Below are 21633 nucleotides of genomic sequence, written 5' to 3'. Positions count from 1 at the left end.
GTACTGTGGGACTTCCACTTTGACGATGAGGAATGATTCAAACATGTGCATCTATGAAAGATAACCCAATACTGGATAAATGAAAGGTAACTGCTTGCTGAAACAGTGTCCCCTGATCACCACCATACTAAGATTTTGCCTATGCTGCCTTGTGTGTTAGCCAGCCATGATCACCATGCCCCCACAGTAGGTTGATGCTTGCTTTTTCTAACCAAGCAACACGTAGCGGCCTCCGAACAGACATGCCTGCTGCATTACTGTGCAGGCAATTTGTTCCAATGCCCACTGTTTTCTGTCTTCAAGATGGGCAGTGATTTATTTCACTGGTGAGTTTTGCCAAATATTTACTTGTAACAACATCTATCTTATTTTACAATAAAGATTCCTTTCCTGAGATGTCAGAATATTTACTGGTTGTTTTTAAGAACTTAGTAACATAAACAAATTAAACAACACACAGATAGACTTCCAATAATTTATTAGCTTTTTTCCTTCTTGCTCCTGGAGGAACAGTGATGTTATTCCACTGGCTTTCAGAGCACAGCCTTGGGAAAAATACACAGGAACAGCAAAAGGTGTCAGTTATTATAATTCATAGGATTTGGTTGAGCTGTTACAAATCATGTTATAAAGATAGCAAAATACATTTTACTTTTATATTTCCAAAAAAGCAGCAATACAAAAATAGGAATTGTGTCTTTCTTTCACTGGACTCTAAGCAAGCACCTCAATGGAGACGTATATTTCTACTCATTAGTATACACTTTCAGTTCGATACATATTTGTTTTTTTTAGGTTTTTTTAAGGGGTAGGGAATCGAGAGCTACAACTTTGGCAGCAGCATAATTTAAAAGGAATCTGATGTGTTGCTTAAATGACCTCAAAGAAATAATACCAGTACATTCAACATTTCCATATTGTCTTAAGGCATTATACAATATGTTGAAATTTCGCACCCAAGCAAGTACCTTGGCCATTTCCAAATATTGAAGTCCAAGCAAAAACTATCAGGTCAGTGCAAGGTCAAGCATACTTGAATGCCTGCGGGCCATATAAGCCAATCTAATTGGCTGTTTCTTTTTCTACTGCTTGAACCAACCAATTTTATTGGCAATCTATATACTTGGGAACCAACCAATTTGATTGGATGATTCCACTCATGCCACTACAACCAATCAATTTGATTTATTGGTCGCACAGTAAGCATGGGTAGTTCCAGGGGTAACGTGAGCAGAAAGTCCCAATATCACTATTTGTTTCCATGGGAAGGAACACACAGAGGAACGGATATTCCCAGTAGCAGCATGTCCTCTAAAGAGTTACAATTGTGCAATCCACAGTATCCATGGGCAAGCAGGGTAATGAAAAGTTAAAATATAATATATTTTCAAATATCAGTTTAAAATATTCCCTGTTGTGAAACCTGGGTCGACACAACAAAACACCGCCATTTTTTAATGAAAGAGGTGCTGTAGTGCCAGAAACATGTATCAAACTAAGCACAAACGACATAACTGGCTTTTAAAATATAATTTTAGATCCTCTTTTGAACTGCATGTTTCACTGTGCTAGTGAAGAATTTCAACAAAATTGATAGTTATGATGACACACTAAGGAAAAACAAAATCTGTTCAGCTGTGAAACCCATATATGGAACGAACAAACCAGGTATCAGTTAGAAAAACAAGATTATAACAATAAGCACTGTCAATTCTATAAGGAAATCTGAAAATTTGAATTGCTGCAATCAATAGATTCCAGCATTCGACAATGAGATGAAAGTATGCTTTTTCTATAATGGGATAAGAATCCACACACCACAGACAGAGGCATCTCCTTCTTAAGCGATTGCTGGAAGAGAGGATCAAAGGTGCAAACACTGAACCAGCCACAAACTGAAGGCAACAGCAATCTTACAGGAGGGCTGTTGAAAAGGGAGAATCATCCTCATAATGACGGGACGAGCAAATGATTGATAAGTGCATTGAGTAGAGGACCTTAATTAAAAATTACTATTTACAGTTGAAACTGTGAGGCTAATGGAGGGAGCCGCAAGGGTCAAACAAGGGTCTCGGTTTGGCTAATAGTCAATTAATCTGCCTTCAATCTTGACTACAGTTACATTCCACAAAATCCTTCACACCTCCTCCCTACACAAATCCCAACGGGTTAAAGAATTACTATGTTTTACATTTCCTCTGCTTTAATTTTATGTTTCTCGTTTTTTGTTTTAAGGCCCTACACACAAACTAAAGCCATACAGTTACTCTAATATGTACTCCTACGCCAAGGTGTAAAAGTAGGACTTTTGGGAAGACATAAACATTCTCTGCACTATGTGAAGAAAGCAACAGCTGTCACAACTTTCCACATAATTAGTTTTGTAAATCTCCAACCATGTGCTTGGTTGAAAGCGTCAGAGAAGAATTTGTGAATTTCAACAAACTCACGAGTTTGTGGGCGTTCCCAAACTCCCATTACAATGCATGCCTTGAACCTCTCACTCACTAACATCTGCATGAGGTTTACTACTGTATAATTGAATGCAGTTATGGCATAAAATGTTGCAGTAGTAAACCAATTCAGGCCTACCAGGTTTTGTTTGTGGATAGCTGAATGCCATAAAAAGGAGCTGCTATCAGCAATAAACATAGGTTTATGAACGTAAATGGCATGATGAATCGGGCCCTTTGTCTTTTGCTTTCCTTTTTAAACATTTCTGTGCGAGAGGCAAATTCCAAAACATAAATATAGAACTTACGTTGAACTGAAGACAATAAGCATGGGTGGATGATTATCTGCCCATTAGGAAATTAACAATTATATAAATTGCAGAAGAACTAGAATGGCAGCCATCTTGAAACTGGAGTATGCAGTTAAGTGCTATAGCAGGTCCACCAAAAGACCATCATGTTAATAACGAAATCCACTGTTGAATAGTCATTCATACTGCTCAAAATTGATATACATGTTAGAATTACTAATGCCTTCTTCTCTTAAATAAACCTCTGATTTAATTCACTAACTTTACTTTTTGTAGATTTACATGTCCCACTTTTTTAGTGTACTGGAAGTACTCTTATTGCAAGATGGCTGCCACTTGTGATGATAGAGAGCTTTGCAGATTTATGTAGACCAAACTCGGCCTAGGGCATTGGGTGCCCTTCACATGAGCACCAGTTAGATTACACCAGGTCAGAATTTTTTTTTTTCTTTTTAGGCAGGGGAAGATTAAGTGATTTGCCAAGAATTACAGGATGTTTTGCCGACACTGGGACTCAAACCTTGTTCCCAGTTCCAAAGTCAGCAGCTCTGCCACATCCTTCCCCAAGTCTAATAACTGGTGGATTAGGAGGTTATTTTGAATACATGCATTTAGATGATTACGGATCTTTTTGGTGAACTCATTTTAAATTGGATTGGGACCCTACACAAATTATTATTGGCACTGGGAGTATAAACAGGATTGGGTTTTTTGAGGAGTTTTATATAGTGTGAACTCGACCCGAATGTATCGGAGCGTTTCAAATGAGCCCCACTTGCGTTACAGACGAACACATTAATTTTGTTAGGCACAGGGAGATTACATGAGTTGCCCAGAATCACAGGATGTTGAGCGTCCCTGCCGAGACTCGAACCAAGTTGCCCAGCATCGAGGTCCTTAGGCCACATTGTACAGTATTACAACTAACTTAAAACAACACAAGTGTTTTTGTGAGGAGGAGGCCTCTTTGGCCCAAGTGCAGAGCCACAAATCTCCCACTGTCAGTGTATTCCGCACAAATCAGAACATTCAACTGATCAGAGGAGGGATAGTTTTGTACCACTGAAAAATATTCAGACAAATACATGCAGGAGCACCATCATAAGGCACGTAACAGAATAATTCTATTTTCTAAGGCACTTCATCTTGACACTGTGCGTGTCCTCATTTAATGGAGTGGAAAGGCAGATGGTGCCAAAGTACAGACAGAACTTCCTTTCCCTGCAAAGAGTAAATCTTAGTGAGTGACACAATAAAGACGACATCTAATGCCTCTTAAATAAAGGGTCCATTTCATAATATTTCAAAAATACTTAAGTGGTTCAAAGGAACATTAAAGGGCTTTTGCTTTATAAGTGCTATCATACAGATCATAACATATGACATTTCCCCCCCACTGAAAAGCATGTGAATGAGGCGCACTACAATGCTACCATTTTAAGATGGCAGTGCACGGAGCCACAATCTACTACAAGATTACTGTCAGCTCCTCTGCTAAAACAGAAAAATACTCTCACCTTTGTTGACTTACTTGTTAAATGCATCTAGGGAATTTGTATTCACCTCAAAGGCATCCAAAACACCTGATTAATTACAAGCCCCCCAATCAGAGTGTACAAAGATGACATCACACTGTAGGGTGCAACGCAAACTGCAAAGTGTTCAGTGCGTGACAGTGGGCTAAGCTTTGCAGCTCTTGTGTAAGCCGTTCCAATGCATGACTCTTTTCTAACCGACAGCACAATTTCGTAGACTAATCGGGGGGAAGGGGCTTACACATTGATTTGATTACAAGAGGTGCAGGACTATCACAAGATCTTCATCTGGCTGGATGGAGCAGGGGAACTGGCCACGCTATAAATGCTTTCCTCTGTCTGCTAGCTTTCTTCATTGCTGATGCGTTTCGGCCTCATCAGCTGTGCTGGTTAGACTATTTGATGGTCTTTTCAGATGAACACTGACCAAAAAGACTAAAAGTGAAAGATACAATCAAATGGAAAAACAGAGAAGTCTAGAGTAGTTAATCTTGGGATAAGGGAGTGCAATTCTTCTTGATGTTCTAAAGCCTTCTACTGAACACAACAATGCGAGAAACATTGGGTCCTCTGCAAAATATCCGTCTAGTTGTTAGAGCAAATCCCCTTTCCTCACCATCCTCCTTGATCACCAGTCAACAGGATAACTCAAAGTCAACAGGTAATCTGCATTACTGCAAGATACCTAGGGCCCGATTCACAGAACTAACTTAAGGCAAAATCCTAAACTTACTTCTTTTGGTATTCACAGAAGGCCTTTAGTAGTAGTAAAGTTAGGATTTTGTCCTAAGTTTGACTTAAGACAAACTTAAGACAGACTTAAGGTAGGATTTTGTCTTAAGTTTGTCTTAAGTCAAACTTAAGACAAAATCCTAACTTTACTATTACTGAATGCCTTCTGTGAATACCAAAAGTAGAAAGTTTAGGATTTTGTCTTAAGTTAATTCTGTGAATCGTCCCCCTAGTTTGCAACCCTCAATAAATCGCTTGAGGAACCACAAGGTACAATGACTGCCTTGACATGGCTTGTCCATCGTACAATATACACACCCTGATGTCAGTGCGCTGGGCAGCGCAGCCCTCAACATAGACTGAGGGCACGTCTTTTCTGAGGATACCCGATGCCTACATACCCGAGGACGCCCCACTTCATGGTGCAAACTACGCAAATGTGAATGGTAATGGAGAGACGTGTTAGGAGACTGCATGGAGCTCTCTTGGCAAGACTTCAGAGAGACCTGCCAGGCCTCTGTATGGCTGAAGCTCCTAGGGCAGTGCACCAGGCTACGCATGGAGGATGAGCGGTGTTAAAGCAGGTACAGCAAGAACGATTCAAATTCTTGTAAAACATCATTTAGACCATGTTGGTAAGAGGACTGGATTTGAGTACCTCGAGCAGCAGTGTGGGAAGGGGACATTACTAGAATCAAAACTCCTCGGACGGTATTTGGCCGTTTAAACCAGAACACGGTGTCAGACTGTGGTTACTTCAGGCAGCAGATCCACCGTGTTTGGATGAAGACCCTCTGTTATCAGCCTAGGGTACAAAAACCAGATCTTCAACAGACACAGAAATAAAGGCATTCACTACATGTTATTACCCAATTTATGGAATATCTGGGCAATTCTGCAAACTTGTGGCTTTTTCTGTGAGTTAGAATCTTTACCTGTCTTCAACATTTTGCTACCTGTGTAACTTTAATGTTGAATTACAGACATTTAAAGAGTCATTTTACAGACTCTCAGTTACTCTGTTAAAGATGCACTCAACAGCTTCTCCAGTTCCCAAGTGTTCAAAATCTATACTGAACCTGGAGCCACTTAACTCCTCCCAAAATAAAAACACTATAGAGAGTCCTGGAGCCTAAATACTTCTTCTTCCTTTGGTTAAGTGACATTTGTTTTCAACTAACATGTTGTTCCTGTACGTATAGTCAGTATGGCGTCGTTCCTTCCCATTCTACCAGGTATTGGACTTTCCCCTCCGGGATGACCCTCCGGGCCAATACCTGGTACTTCTCCCCGCAAGCCAGCCTCCCTGCGGCACCAAAGTAACTGGTGATGGAGGACTTGAGATGGGAGAGGGAGGAGTCATCCTCGCTGATGCTCTCAAAGGTGTGGCTGTCTATTCCGTTGTCCTGGGGGTCTTCTGCCAGGCCCATGTCCACGCACTCCAAGATGCAATCCGCCTGCCTCCCATCTTGGTCCTGATCCGCGACTCTTTTCTTTGCACCCAGTGAAGAATACATCTTAGCTGCCAGCTTTCTCTTCCGGCTGCCAACGTTTGTCCTGCAAAAGAGGACAGAACATACAGCATTTGCAACTCTACAAGGCAGTCACAACATGTCAACAATAACTTGAGGATTCATTTATCTTGAGTGTTTTTACAGCAGACACATATCACCTTTCGGCTCTGTCACCCCATCTCTTCTCATCCAAGCCAGAAGCGGCATGTAAACACGCTCCACCTACCTCGACTCATAGGAGAGGCTTGTCGAGGCGGAGCCTGAGGTGCTAGCAGCATCATTGGAGTCCAGGTCCGATACCAAGGTCTGGCCAGAACTTGCACTAAAGTGGATTAGAAGACACAAACAAAGGTTTCCAAATTTCACCCATAAAAGCAAATAAGCCCTTTTCATAGGACATCATCGGTGGCTTCAGATGAGATAGTAAGTAGTACAATCTTCATAGTAAGGACCAAGGCTTCTAAAGCTTCATTTGTTTTTGTTCGTGCAGGAACCTTAACATGGATTTTATGTTTTTTTTTTTATTGTATACATTGTTTATTCTTAGTTAATGAATACATATAAACACAGAATATTTCAAACACCAAAAACTCCTCCTGTATATGTGGGTCTCAAAGGAAAGAGGAGGTGTGGAAGAGTCTCCCCATCTCCATAAAGAAAAGAAGGTCTATCATGTGGGTGTTGCAGAGGTCATGTGAAAGAAAATTAGGAAAGCAATTTCTAACAGATGACCAAGGGCAAATTGAGCACTGAGGAGCAATGGGCCAGAGGGCTGACAGCCAAGAACTGATAAAGGATGCTGCAGGGTTTAATCTGTATAAGATGTTCTGGCCAAAGACCCTGCCAGGCTTTAAGAGTGGTCTCTTCTAGGGAAAGTTACTGATGATTGATGGGCTTTGATGGAACCTTTGGGAGACTGTGTTTTATCATTTCAATGAGCTACCTTGAGAGAGTGGCTATAAAGTCACAACGAGACTGCAGCGGCGGCTCCTCTACTAAGGCGGAGGAGCATCGCCCACTGCTTTCAGCAGTGCAAAAAAGGAAAAATATAATGATAACACCCTGGTATTTTATTTTTCCCTGCTGAGGCAGTTTTGCAGGCGGGCAAGGCTAGACTTCTCGTCTCACAGGGGGAGGTGTGGTGAGCACTTAAGATCACATGAAGGTTTGGCCGGCCATTTCAGGACGGCCAAACCGTCAAGCGCACTTTGCATCTTCTCCACCCAGGTTGTAATACAGGGTGGTTCATAGTCCCCTTCTGAGCGGCGCTCAGACCAATCACGACGGTGCTATTAGCAGCGTCATGGTCGGCTAGGGGAAGCCTGTGTGCTTCCTGCTTCTGTTCCAGGCTCGTCGGAAGGGAAGCCGATGAGTGACTCGGCCGGCTGAAGAAGTAAGTGCTTTGTCTTTATCTGCGATTTATATTGTGTACTCTGAGGTCTCAGTTATTTATTTTTTTATTCTATTTTGATTATACATTTGACCCCACGGTGAAGAGGTGCTACAAACATGAGTGCATTCATGAAAATAAATTAGTGAAGAAAAAAGAACAAAGTACAATCTCACACAAAAAATAATACAAATGTTGAAAATTAGAACAATTCTTCAACGCACAACTGAACCCCAAAAGACTGCTGTAAATAATCAAGACTTCAGTGGCAGGCAAAAAAGCCAGCAGGTCTGGGACATGGCTAATATCTGGTTGAAGAGAGTGACATGAACGCTGAACAGTTGCAGAACATGCTTATTTGAAGAAAGCAGCATGCTGAAACATAGGAACTAAGGCTGATTCCAAGTTGTGGAATACAGAGGAGTATTTCCTACACTGATACATTCTATTAGCCAGGTGTCAGTATTTATTGGATGTAGTAAATACCTCTCATTCTGAATTTTTTACTTGGGAATGAGACATAACATGCTAAATCAGTATTTAACCTATTCAATTCTATATGGTTTATATTTTTCTGATCCCTTTGGCAAGGATACATTTTGGAAGGTTTTACCTACTGGAATCTATCTGGGGGAAGAGCGAGGGTGTGATAATTATAACACAACTTGGAATTCCGAACGCCGCAAACACTCCTATTTGAGCAGGATGTGGTTTAACCACAGGTTAAGGGGACCACTGCGATCTTTAAATTGTCAGTGATATTCCACCCTATGAATCGTGTTTCCTTTTTCAATCATGAACTGTGCTGAATTCGTCCACAGACATACATGGAGAGTGCTCAACTTCTTTTGAGCACTTCTAATGTCATTTCTTCTGTTACCAGAAGATGCTGAGAAATCAACCCCTTAGAGGAACAGCACACGTCACAAATGAGGGACCAGACTGCTTAGAGGATAGCCAGAAACCGATCCAAGGATGCTTGATTCCGGTCCAGGGAAGACATGGCTTGGCAGTTCGGGCTGTACTGTTCCCATAAGGCACAGGGTCAAGACTGATTTGCATATGGCCATGTCTGAACTGGGGTGGCGTGGTGAGCAAAATAACGATGGATTAAACCCAGATCTGTGACTGGGGGGTGAATGTGTTGCCAAATGTGCAACATTCCGTCCATCGCCTTGTGTTTTTTTGCTTAGAGGATAGTCAACAACTCAAGACACTGGCAAACCTCAGTTTCTAGAGCGGGCATGCGATGTATTTAAGTACCCAGGTGTGAGACTTGGCCCTTTCCCCAGAACTTTTTCGCTTTTTATCCCCTTTTAATTTAGAATGCCCCTATTGAAACAACACTGTATAGGCTTTGGGTGGTGGAGAATGCCCTGTGTAGTTTAAAACTAGTGTTAAAGTACAGGTACTTCCTACCCCTAACATGGCCGCCACAGACCACTGCTGCAGCAGCGTGGTTTAGTGGGCGCATTCTAGTAGCCAGGGGCTGGCTGGAACCCTCAGGCAATGTATCCATCTTAGCCTGCCAGCCTGTCCACAGGTAGAATGGTGGAACCTCCTGGAAGCCTCTGGAACCTTCTGGGAGAGGTGAGGTGACACCAACTGACACCAACTGACACTACCAACTGTCAACTGGCCCTATAAAAGGAAAGGGAGGGAACTTTCCTGAGGAGAGAAGCTGAGGGGAAGACCTGGGGAAATACCTACGCAGGAGGATAGGCAGTGGGGGTCAGGGCAGGGTCTTATGATGCTGGAATGACAGGGCCTAGTGTGCTGCTTTACAAGTGTTGAGGTATCCTGTCCCCCCCCCCCCACTGACCTAGCCCCGCGGCAGGGAACCCCCAGGGACCACTTGAGGGGATTGGCTGAGGAGATCCAACACCAGCCACCAACTTAACCCCCTTCAAGGAATAAGAAACCAAAGGAAACAAGAACCCAACTGCTATTTACAAGGGCGCAAGAAACAGCTGCGTTAAGAAGAAATCAAGGAACAAGAAACCAAGCAAATAGACTACGGGCGCAAGAAACATCACGCCAAGAAGAGAACTAAATCCCCACAGGACTGTTGAGGAACTTCCCAGGTATTGGCGCTGTGTCGCTCCCTGTGCCCCTCCTGACGCCACCTGGGGTTCCTGCGCTAACCTGCCACTGCTGTGTGGCTTGTCCTGTGAGCTGCCTTTACTTTAAATCCACAATGGATGAAGCGCTGAATCAGAGACTGCCTGTCCTGTCAAGCTGCTTGTAAAGCGCTGAGAACTGTTGCCCTTGAGAAGCGCTATACATGTCTCCCAAGCGCTGGTCTCCCCAGCACTGCGGCACCCTTGCAAGTGCTGTATTTCTTCCCCAGGCGCTGGACTGCCTGAAGACTGTTACTGTAGGAGAGCTGTACATGTGGCTCCAAGCGCTAACTCTGCTAAGGCTGTCATCTGCTGTGCCCCTGAAAGCGCTATAGTCTATTGGTTTAAGCGCTATTGACTGCCTATATTAAGCGCTGCATTAGTGCCTCTAAACGCTATCTTGAATGCCCCTGCGAAGCGCTGTGAAGTTGTGAGGTGCTGTACATCTTTTAGCTGTCATCAGTGACCAGCACTACATCAGCAAAGCGCTGTGAGGAGGAATGTGCTGTACCACCCCTGCTGGGCCTCCATCTGAGCGCTACAAAGTAGTTGATGAGCGCTGTGGTAATTGCCTGCTGTGGCCCATCGGAGCGCTGTGAAGTGCCTGTAAAGCGCTGCCCTTAAAGCGCTACGAAGCCCCCCCTCCAAGCACCTACCCGTAGCCCCCTAGCGAAACGCTGTGATCCCCGTGGGCCCCTGCTGAGGTGCTGACTGGGCATTCACCGCTGCGGGCTCGGTTCGACTGGAGGGCCTTCCTGCTATTAACTGCCTCGTTGCGGCGGCCCCCGATGTGAGGAGAGGGCCGCCTGAGTTCGTGAGGGCCGCGTTAGGCCTTGAGGCAAGAAACCCCGCCGGAGTTTCAGTCAGGCGCACTAGGCCGCTGAGGCCGAGGAGATCCCGCGTCAGGTGACGGGGGAACGCCGCCGTGTCACCGGCCACGCCCCCGTCATTGCAGCCTGAGACTGAGGGAGACTGCAGCGCCAGAGCTCGTAAAGAGCAAGAGCCCCCCCCCGAAGTTGTCCCTGAATGAACCCCGGGCCCCCGGAGGCAGAGCGAGGCCCGGAAACAAGAGGAGCTACGACCGGAGGGCTCCAGTGTGGGGTAGGAGCCCTCCCCTTCGCCTGAGACCACCGAAAGGGGCCCGGAGAAGGCCCCAAGAGACAGGTAACCCCGGGGAGGAGGGCAGAGGGTCCTATGATCGCCCCTCCCCGGGAAAACCATGTTACTTGGCCCGTGGGCCCCATTTAATGTGTACAACCCCCCCTTTGGTGGAAGAGAGGGGAATTTAGGTGCCTACAGGCCTGCTGGGCCCTTGAACTGGGCCAGGAGTTTATTTGTAACCCTGCTGTACTGCCTACCGAGCCCCTGTATATTAAAAAGGCCTGGGGGCTGAGAACTGGAATGGGAATAATCTCCTAATGAGAAGTTGATTCCTAGTTGAGGAACTGGTTAGTGTTACCTAAAGGAAATGGGTACCCTTGCAGAGTGAATTGGGATCCAAGCACTAATGAGAGGTGTTGCCTTTTTGAGGGATGCTACACTGATGGAATGTCTATCCAATTGGAAATGTTTATTCCTGACTAAGGAAGTGTTTTACCTACGCTTAGGGGATGGTTCTTCCTGCTTGAGTGTTACTGGCCTGTTTGGTCAGGGAGGGTGGTGAGATGTTTGCTCATTAACCATGGAATGTTCCACCTTGGCTGGATGTTCTGATGTAATAAGGCCTAATGGCAAGTTAAGCCCTAAATAAGGGACTGTTTATATTTACCTAATGTGATGTTGCTTGATCTGTTAGGAAGTGTTCTACATTCCTGCCTAATGCCATGTTTAGTTAGAACTAATGGGATGTCTACATAATGAGGTGTTTACTTAAGGGGATGCCATCCTTGTTGCATGAAATGCATGTTCCTGATTGCTGAAAGGTTTTACTCCTATTTAGTGCTATATGGATTTAAAACCTACTGTTAGTTATCTGCATATTTATAGATGTGAAACGCTCACCCTTGTTTGGTGAGGAGTGGGTAAAATGCCCACAGAACCAATGAGACGCAATGCTATTTGGTTGTCTCTTTAATGTATTTCTTTCAGGTGCTGACTCAAAGCAAGGCGGTAGTCAGGCCTGTGTTCTTCAAATATTTATTTATCTAATATTTAATATTTATTGCATATTCAAGATTCATTCATCTAGTATTTATTACAGAGAAATTAAACATATGTATTTGTAAAGGTAAACTGAAAAGCTAATGTTATAATGAATTTCTTCTACCCTGATCCTGCTCCATCTACCTGATTATCTATCTTAATAAAGTTAACTTGAGTTTTTACACAAACTCACTGGAGTGGTGTCACTAATTGCGTGCCCAGGTTTCTGACTCAGTGGTTGCGTGTGCTGCATGGTTGCTTTACACATAAGCTTTCTGATGCCGACCCGCTCGTGCCATGCTACCCTAGGGGACTGGTGACCCCAGTTTCAACATATTGGTGTCGAGCGGTGGGATCCAGGACTTGTGACCATGCAGCACCCTCCATTGGGACAGGGTGCACAGCAATTGGGCTGCACAATTATTGTGTGTAAGCCAAAGGAATTGACCCCTCCACTGTCTAGCCTTTGAGTGTATCAGGGCCTGTTAGATCTAATCCTGTCACCCACGTCCTGGTATCTTTTCCCAGATTTATCTGAGTCCCCACCTGGCATACTGGAGTGTTGTCAGGGGATGGGGGTGCCTGTTGGGCGGAGGGAAGAAGGAACTCCGTACCACTTTGGGGGCACGGGTAGGAGCCCACCCAGAGGGGAGAGGGGATGGGGAACAGGAGGGGCAGGTCACACCCAGGGAGGCGGGCACACCAGAAGACCCAGGCCTACTCAAAATTGTTGTGTCTGACAATGTGCTACCGGGAGGATGTTCTGGGGCAGGGAGTAGAGTAACTGGGGGTGTGCGTCGTCTAAGATGATAGAGCATGAGAGGGAGAGTGAGAGCCTTGCAATGGATGAGAGGAAGCTGGTGCACAGGCTTCAGCTAGAAGAGTTAGAGCTGAAGGCCTTGGAATTATGTGTGCCAGGTGCCTCCAATGGTGGCAGCGTACCCGAGGTTCGGAGTTTAGACCAGTCACAGAGTGTAGGACCTGGACTGGGGTTTCAGGATCAGGAATTGCCTGACCTGGAGGGTGGGGTACCGGTAACTAAGGACCCTACCAGAGTGACTCTCAGGGGTACTACTCCAGGTGGGAGGGTGCGGAACCCTGGGAGGGGGTGCAGAGGGAGGAAGGACTCTCCTTTGGCACCGGTCCAGCCACAGGGCGCAGATCCTGGGTTGGGTGGCTAGGTTCAGGGGTTGCCTGACCTGGCGGGAGGAATCTCTGTATTCAGAGTTCCTCCGGTTGTGACTTCCAGGGGTACCTATCCGGGGAGGAGGGTGCGGAACCCTGGAAGGGGGTGCAGAGGGAGGAAGGACTCTCCTCTGGCACCGGTCCAGCCACGGGGTTAAGATCCTGGGTTGGGTGGCCAGGTTCAGGGGTTGCCTGACCTGGCGGGAGGAATCTCTGTATTCAGAGTTCCTCCGGTTGTGACTCCCAGGGGTGTCCCGAGGTGCCCCAGCTGTGGTCACTGGGCCTGGAGTGTTCTTTAAGAGAACCCCAGGTTGGGAGACTAGGCTGTCCCGATGTGTCATCCAGGAGGGAGGGTGCGGAACCCTGGGAGGGGGTGCAGGGAGAGGTAGGTCTCGCCCCTGTCACCAATTCAACTTAAGGGTTTAGACCCTAGGTTGAGGAGGAGAGTGGAAAAAGGTACCACGGGCCTGGGGCGACTGCCCCCCACTCTGAGAGAGAGTAAGGGCCAGAGACATCTGGATTGGAGGTCTGTCCTGGCCGCATCCCACTAGGAACACCAGTGGGGTGGTTGGATTAGCGAGGATGTCATGGTGGTATTGGGCCTGCGTCCACCTTTTTCCGCCCCAAGCAGGGAAGCCCGTCAAGGGAATGATCAGTCTACCCTGGCTTTTGGCTGGGGGGGAGATGTGTGAGACTTGGCCCTTTCCCCAGAAATGTTTCGCTTTTTATCCCCTTTTAATTTAGAATGCCCCTATTGAAACAACACTGTATAGGCTTTGGGTGGTGGAGAATGCCCTGTGTAGTTTAAAACTAGTGTTAAAGTACAGGTACTTCCTACCCCTAACATGGCCGCCACAGACCACTGCTGCAGCAGCGTGGTTTAGTGGGCGCATTCTAGTAGCCAGGGGCTGGCTGGAACCCTCAGGCAATGTATCCATCTTAGCCTGCCAGCCTGTCCACAGGTAGAATGGTGGAACCTCCTGGAAGCCTCTGGAACCTTCTGGGAGAGGTGAGGTGACACCAACTGACACCAACTGACACTACCAACTGTCAACTGGCCCTATAAAAGGAAAGGGAGGGAACTTTCCTGAGGAGAGAAGCTGAGGGGAAGACCTGGGGAAGTACCTACGCAGGAGGATAGGCAGTGGGGGTCAGGGCAGGGTCTTATGATGCTGGAATGACAGGGCCTAGTGTGCTGCTTTACAAGTGTTGAGGTATCCTGTTCCCCCCCCCCCACTGACCTAGCCCCGCGGCAGGGAACCCCCAGGGACCACTTGAGGGGATTGGCTGAGGAGATCCAACGCCAGCCACCAACTTAACCCCCTTCAAGGAATAAGAAACCAAAGGAAACAAGAACCCAACTGCTGTTTACAAGGGCGCAAGAAACAGCTGCGTTAAGAAGAAATCAAGGAACAAGAAACCAAGCAAATAGACTAAGGGCGCAAGAAACATCACGCCAAGAAGAGAACTAAATCCCCACAGGACTGTTGAGGAACTTCCCAGGTATTGGCGCTGTGTCGCTCCCTGTGCCCCTCCTGACGCCACCTGGGGTTCCTGCGCTAACCTGCCACTGCTGTGTGGCTTGTCCTGTGAGCTGCCTTTACTTTAAATCCACAATGGATGAAGCGCTGAATCAGAGACTGCCTGTCCTGTCAAGCTGCTTGTAAAGCGCTGAGAACTGTTGCCCTTGAGAAGCGCTATACATGTCTCCCAAGCGCTGGTCTCCCCAGCACTGCAGCACCCTTGCAAGTGCTGTATTTCTTCCCCAGGCGCTGGACTGCCTGAAGACTGTTACTGTAGGAGAGCTGTACATGTGGCTCCAAGCGCTAACTCTGCTAAGGCTGTCCTCTGCTGTGCCCCTGAAAGCGCTATAGTCTATTGGTTTAAGCGCTATTGACTGCCTATATTAAGCGCTGCATTAGTGCCTCTAAACGCTATCTTGAATGCCCCTGCGAAGCGCTGTGAAGTTGTGAGGCGCTGTACATCTTTTAGCTGTCATCAGTGACCAGCACTACATCAGCAAAGCGCTGTGAGGAGGAATGTGCTGTACCACCCCTGCTGGGCCTCCATCTGAGCGCTACAAAGTAGTTGATGAGCGCTGTGGTAATTGCCTGCTGTGGCCCATCGGAGCGCTGTGAAGTGCCTGTAAAGCGCTGCCCTTAAAGCGCTACGAAGCCCCCCCTCCAAGCACCTACCCGTAGCCCCCTAGCGAAACGCTGTGATCCCCGTGGGCCCCTGCTGAGGTGCTGACTGGGCATTCACCGCCGCGGGCCCGGTTCGACTGGAGGGCCTTCCTGCTATTAACTGCCTCGTTGCGGCGGCCCCCGATGTGAGGAGAGGGCCGCCGGAGTCCGTGAGGGCCGCGTTAGGCCTTGAGGCAAGAAACCCCGCCGGAGTTTCAGTCAGGCGCACTAGGCCGCTGAGGCCGAGGAGATCCCGCGTCACGTGACGGGGGAACGCCGCCGTGTCACCGGCCACGCCCCCGTCATTGCAGCCTGAGACTGAGGGAGACTGCAGCGCCAGAGCTCGTAAAGAGCAAGAGCCCCCCCCGAAGTTGTCCCTGAATGAACCCCGGGCCCCCGGAGGCAGAGCGAGGCCCGGAAACAAGAGGAGCTACGACCGGAGGGCTCCAGTGTGGGGTAGGAGCCCTCCCCTTCGCCTGAGACCACCGAAAGGGGCCCGGAGAAGGCCCAAAGAGACAGGTAACCCCGGGGAGGAGGGCAGAGGGTCCTATGATCGCCCCTCCCCGGGAAAACCCTGTTACTTGGCCCGTGGGCCCCATTTAATGTGTACAACCCCCCCTTTGGTGGAAGAGAGGGGAATTTAAGTGCCTACAGGCCTGCTGGGCCCTTGAACTGGGCCAGGAGTTTATTTGTAACCCTGCTGTACTGCCTACCGAGCCCCTGTATATTAAAAAGGCCTGGGGGCTGAGAACTGGAATGGGAATAATCTCCTAATGAGAAGTTGATTCCTAGTTGAGGAACTGGTTAGTGTTACCTAAAGGAAATGGGTACCCTTGCAGAGTGAATTGGGATCCAAGCACTAATGAGAGGTGTTGCCTTTTTGAGGGATGCTACACTGATGGAATGTCTATCCAATTGGAAATGTTTATTCCTGACTAAGGAAGTGTTTTACCTACGCTTAGGGGATGGTTCTTCCTGCTTGAGTGTTACTGGCCTGTTTGGTCAGGGAGGGTGGTGAGATGTTTGCTCATTAACCATGGAATGTTCCACCTTGGCTGGATGTTCTGATGTAATAAGGCCTAATGGCAAGTTAAGCCCTAAATAAGGGACTGTTTATATTTACCTAATGTGATGTTGCTTGATCTGTTAGGAAGTGTTCTACATTCCTGCCTAATGCCATGTTTAGTTAGGACTAATGGGATGTCTACATAATGAGGTGTTTACTTAAGGGGATGCCATCCTTGTTGCATGAAATGCATATTCCTGATTGCTGAAAGGTTTTACTCCTATTTAGTGCTATATGGATTTAAAACCTACCGTTAGTTATCTGCATATTTATAGATGTGAAACGCTCCCCCTTGTTTGGTGAGGAGTGGGTAAAATGCCCACAGAACCAATGAGACGCAATGCTATTTGGTTGTCTCTTTAATGTATTTCTTTCAGGTGCTGACTCAAAGCAAGGCGGTAGTCAGGCCTGTGTTCTTCAAATATTTATTTATCTAATATTTAATATTTATTGCATATTCAAGATTCATTCATCTAGTATTTATTACAGAGAAATGAAACATATGTATTTGTAAAGGTAAACTGAAAAGCTAATGTTATAATGAATTTCTTCTACCCTGATCCTGCTCCATCTACCTGATTATCTATCTTAATAAAGTTAACTTGAGTTTTTACACAAACTCACTGGAGTGGTGTCACTAATTGCGTGCCCAGGTTTCTGACTCAGTGGTTGCGTGTGCTGCATGGTTGCTTTACACATAAGCTTTCTGATGCCTACCCGCTCGTGCCATGCTCCCCTAGGGGACTGGTGACCCCAGTTCCAACACCAGGGCCTCATTTATGAAAAGTGACGCATCGCTGCGTGAAAACAGCGATGCGTCACTTTTCACTGCGCACTCCTTGCGACACCAATGATGCGTCATATTTAATGTATGACGCATCATGTCGCAAGAACTTACAGATACGTCAGTATTTCTGACGCATCTGTAAGCGCAAAAGTGACGCATTGCTGGAGTGTGTCACAAAAGTGACGCAACTCCAGCAATGCGTCCTTTCACATGGGGAAAGCCCCATGTGAAAGGGCTTGCGTCAGTCTTACGCCTGCTGTGAGGCAGGCACAAGATTTTGACGCAACAGCATCCTAAAAGTGACGCAGTGAAATCTCATAGATTTCACTGCGTCACTATTACGAGGCTTTTTGCGGGGGAACGCCCCCTCTGCATACATTATACCTGACGTAGGTATAATGTGGCGCAGGGGTTTAAAAAGTGACGCATCTACCTAGATGCGTCACTTTTTAAATATGGCGCAACAAGGCGCATTTTGTATGCCGCTGGTGCGTCACAAAAAGTGACGCACCGGCGGCGCAAAACTGACGCAAGGCCTCATAAATAAGGGCCCCAGAGTGAATACATAGCAACAGCTACTGACTGCAGCATTACCTCTTTAAACTCTGAATTTCGTCCAGTGTGAAGTCGAATATACTCGCCAGGTGATGGTTCGTGCTCCAGGCAGAAGTGAAGTCGCTCTGTATGGTGATTAAAAACATGAGAAGTCACATGGGACGAAGCATGCAAACGCTAAAAATGTGATGCAGCTAACGACAAGACACATACACACACGTGTTAAATATGATTCCTGTGTACCTGAAACAACCTTGACTAATTGTTCAATGTTGGTGAACTGAAAGTTTCCATTAGTGATACTCTGTTCTTTACCAAAAGGCAGATAAAGTTATTTGAACCCAAAAACATTCACTATCACTCCTGATATTATTGTTTCTAAAGCCAGTTGTCGACCGGGGTCCCCTGCTTCAGGAGGTCTGCAGGTGGGTTTGCACAAGATAACCCGAAAGCAGTCCGTTTTAGGGTTTCCAGCAAGTGATGGGTGACTGTTTTTGCTCAGAAAGGTCATAGTGCTGGAATTGGAAAATATTTACTCCAGGAACCCATAAATTGGCAGCCAAGGTGTGAAAGAAGAAAAGGGGTGGAATCCCGAGGGTTGGAGCTTGAAAAGCAAAGTTTAACAGTCAACATTTGTTTTTGTTTTTTTAATCTGCCACAAAGAAATTGGCAACAGAGCACATAGGTGACAGTAAATCTGTCTTAGATTACGTAATTGATGACAAAGGGGCTGCATTTTAAAATATCTTACAGGGTTAAGACATCGACTGCAGAGATCATTCTGTGCCCAGTAATGTTTAGTTGATTATAATAGCAGGAAGAGAATTCTAGTAGTGAACACAGTACTTTTTGGAGAGTTCTGTGTTTTGTCTAGTCACAGTTTTCAGAAAGTAGCATAGAAGGTTAATGTGCCTGATGCAAAGCATATTGTGTAACATGCAGAACACAGATTTATATTTTATTTAGTTAGGTAATTGGGCTACTGCTTTTGACCCTGAGATCATTTTGTTATTTCCAGTTCATAAGTTGCAGATCTACTTACAAGGCACAGTGAGCTATTTACCAGCATCCAGGAACTGCGTGGAAAGTATAAGTCGTGGCTTTAGATCCTTATAGGTTTTTTTAAGCAATCTGTTATTCTAAGAATTCATTTGGAAAGTACTAAAGTCCTGCTGGTGCAGACAATAAAAATCACTATGTTAAGTTTTATTTCCTGACTGTTTTGGTCCTGGCCGTTTACTTTTAACATGTAGGGCAAATTTACTAAGATTTGGTACAATGCAACGCAGCAAGACAACTTGCTGTGCCGTGTCAAATGGAGAGAGCAGAAGCACCATAATTACTAACATATGGCGCATTCCTGCTCTCTCTCTCTGCGCTGGTGCACTTGCAGCTGGCAAGTGCCAATGCAGGTGCCCTTTTGCTGTGGTGCAAGGATGCCTGCGTTACAGCCAGGGTCGTTTTTGTGCAGGAAGGAGCATCTTCCTGCACAAAAACAATTCACAGAGCATTTTCCTCTTTCTGTGTGCTTGAGAAAGAGGAAATAACTAGGAGAAATACACATAGTTATCTGGTGCCCCTTTATTTCCTTCCATTGCATTGGAATCCAGGTGTTCAGCTTCAGATGGCTTCCAGCCATGATGATGATACCTGAAATACAAGAGGGCTGATGGTCGTTTGATTTTAGGCCTTTGCTTTGCTCCCAGCTAGATTTAAAAAAGAAAGCACCCTCGCTGCACTCTACTGCATAGAAGTGAATTCGGGCAATGTGCGGGTGATGCTTATTTGAATGTCTGACTAAATATCGAAATCAAAAATATCGACATACAAAAATATCGGGACAAAAATATCGAAGTCAAAAATATCGGAATCCTATCCCTAACAAGGTAAGTACAAAAATATCGAAAAAATAATATCGTAGTACAAAAATATCGAAATTAAAAATATCGTTTTTTTAAATGTATTAATAATAATGTTAAAATAATTATAAAATACATATAATGTTACAAATATTAAATAAAAATATTAAAACAATTAAAAAATTAAAACTAATACATATACATTTAAAATAAATTAAAAACGTAATAATTTAATGTAATTTTATATTTTGTAATTTCATTTAATTGATTTAATTTACATTTATTTAATTTTTACCCTGTACGACTGTACCCCAAAAACCCAAAACTGACCCAGAACCCTAAAAATACCCCTTTACCCATGAACTGAAAACTGACACTGAACCCTAAAAATACCCCTTTACCCATGAACTGAAAACTGACCCTGAACCCTAAAAATACCCCTTTACCCACAAACTGAAAACTGACCCTGAACCCTAAAAATACCCCTTTACCCACAAACTGAAAACTGACCCTGAACACTAAAAATACCCCTTTACCCATGAACTGAAAACTGACCCAGAACCCTAAAAATACCCCTTTACCCAAAAACTGAAAACTGACCCTGAACCCTAAAAATACCCCTTTACCCAAAAACTGAAAACTGACCCTGAACCCTAAAAATACCCCTTTACCCATGAACTGAAAACTGACCCTGAACCCTAAAAATACCCCTTTATCCAAAAACTGAAAACTGACCCTGAACCCTAAAAATACCCCTTTACCCATGAACTGAAAACTGACCGTGAACCCTAAAAATACCCCTTTACCCATGAACTGAAAACTGACCCTGAACCCTAAAAAAAACCCTTTACCCATGAACTGAAAACTGACCCTGAACCCTAAAAATACCCCTGTACCCATGAACTGAAAACTGACCCTGAACCCTAAAAATACCCCTGTACCCAAAATTAATTAATATTATTTAATTACCAAATAATTATTAATTAACAATAACAATAAAGTAAATATATTAGCACATTTGCTGTAATTAATTTAATTTAATAATTAATATTATTTTGCACAATTAATTAATTAAGAATAACAATAAATAATATATATAAAAATTACTTTAAATAATTTAATTAAATAATTATAAATAATTAATTACCAACTAATTAATAATTATAAATATGAAAAAATTATAATAATTAATTAACTAATTATTAGAAATTAATTACCAATTAATTATTTAAAATATGTACAAACATATATCAATTAATTAATTATTATTAAATTACTTCCCACCCTATTCCCCTATAAACCCATAACCCGCTACAGAACATATTTATCAATTAATAAATTAATTAAAAATTATTTAAAATTAATTCTCAATTAATTAATTAATAATTCCTACTCATTAATAATTAATTTAACATAATTAAATTACTTCCCACCCTATTCCCCTATAAACCCACAACCCGCTACAGTAGTAAAAGACAATATTTAATAAAATAACATTAAAAATAAATAATAAAACATAATAAATACAATATAATATACACTAAAAAAATTTAAAAATTGATATTAGTAACATCAAAGTTATTAATTTCGATATTATTAACATCGATATTTACAACTTCGATATTACTGATATCATACCAATATCGATATTTAGACTGTCGATATTACTTACCTTCGATATTTTTGTATATCGATATTTAAACTTCGATATTTTTGCATATCGATATTTAAAAATCGATATTTTGTCTGTGTACCGCTTATTTCCTGGTGTCAGAAAATGACATAAGGACAAACTCGGCAT

At 44.5% G+C, this 21633-nt stretch overlaps 1 protein-coding gene across 3 annotated transcripts in view; it reads right to left on the bottom strand.

The window, feature by feature from the left end:
• Window positions 1–461: 461 nt before the first annotated feature.
• The window catches only part of PHF19 (PHD finger protein 19), a 284351-nt gene continuing 263179 nt past the window's right edge, over window positions 462–21633 (bottom strand). For all 3 annotated transcript variants that reach the window (XM_086920992.1, XM_086920990.1, XM_086920993.1), the window contains 3 exons: window positions 18013–18098; window positions 6772–6867; window positions 462–6588 (listed from right to left, as the gene is read on the bottom strand). In XM_086920992.1, the coding sequence (XP_086777118.1) occupies window positions 6234–6588; window positions 6772–6867; window positions 18013–18098 (537 nt within the window). In that variant the 3' untranslated portion in view covers window positions 462–6233. The remainder of the gene's footprint in view (window positions 6589–6771; window positions 6868–18012; window positions 18099–21633) is intronic.

Source organism: Lissotriton vulgaris, chromosome 5 (assembly GCF_964263255.1).
Source record: "Lissotriton vulgaris chromosome 5, aLisVul1.2, whole genome shotgun sequence".
In the NCBI taxonomy this organism is placed as follows: Eukaryota; Metazoa; Chordata; class Amphibia; order Caudata; family Salamandridae; genus Lissotriton; species Lissotriton vulgaris.
The sequence above is the reverse complement of the archived record's forward strand: the minus strand, read 5'-3'. Positions and strand labels throughout refer to the sequence as shown.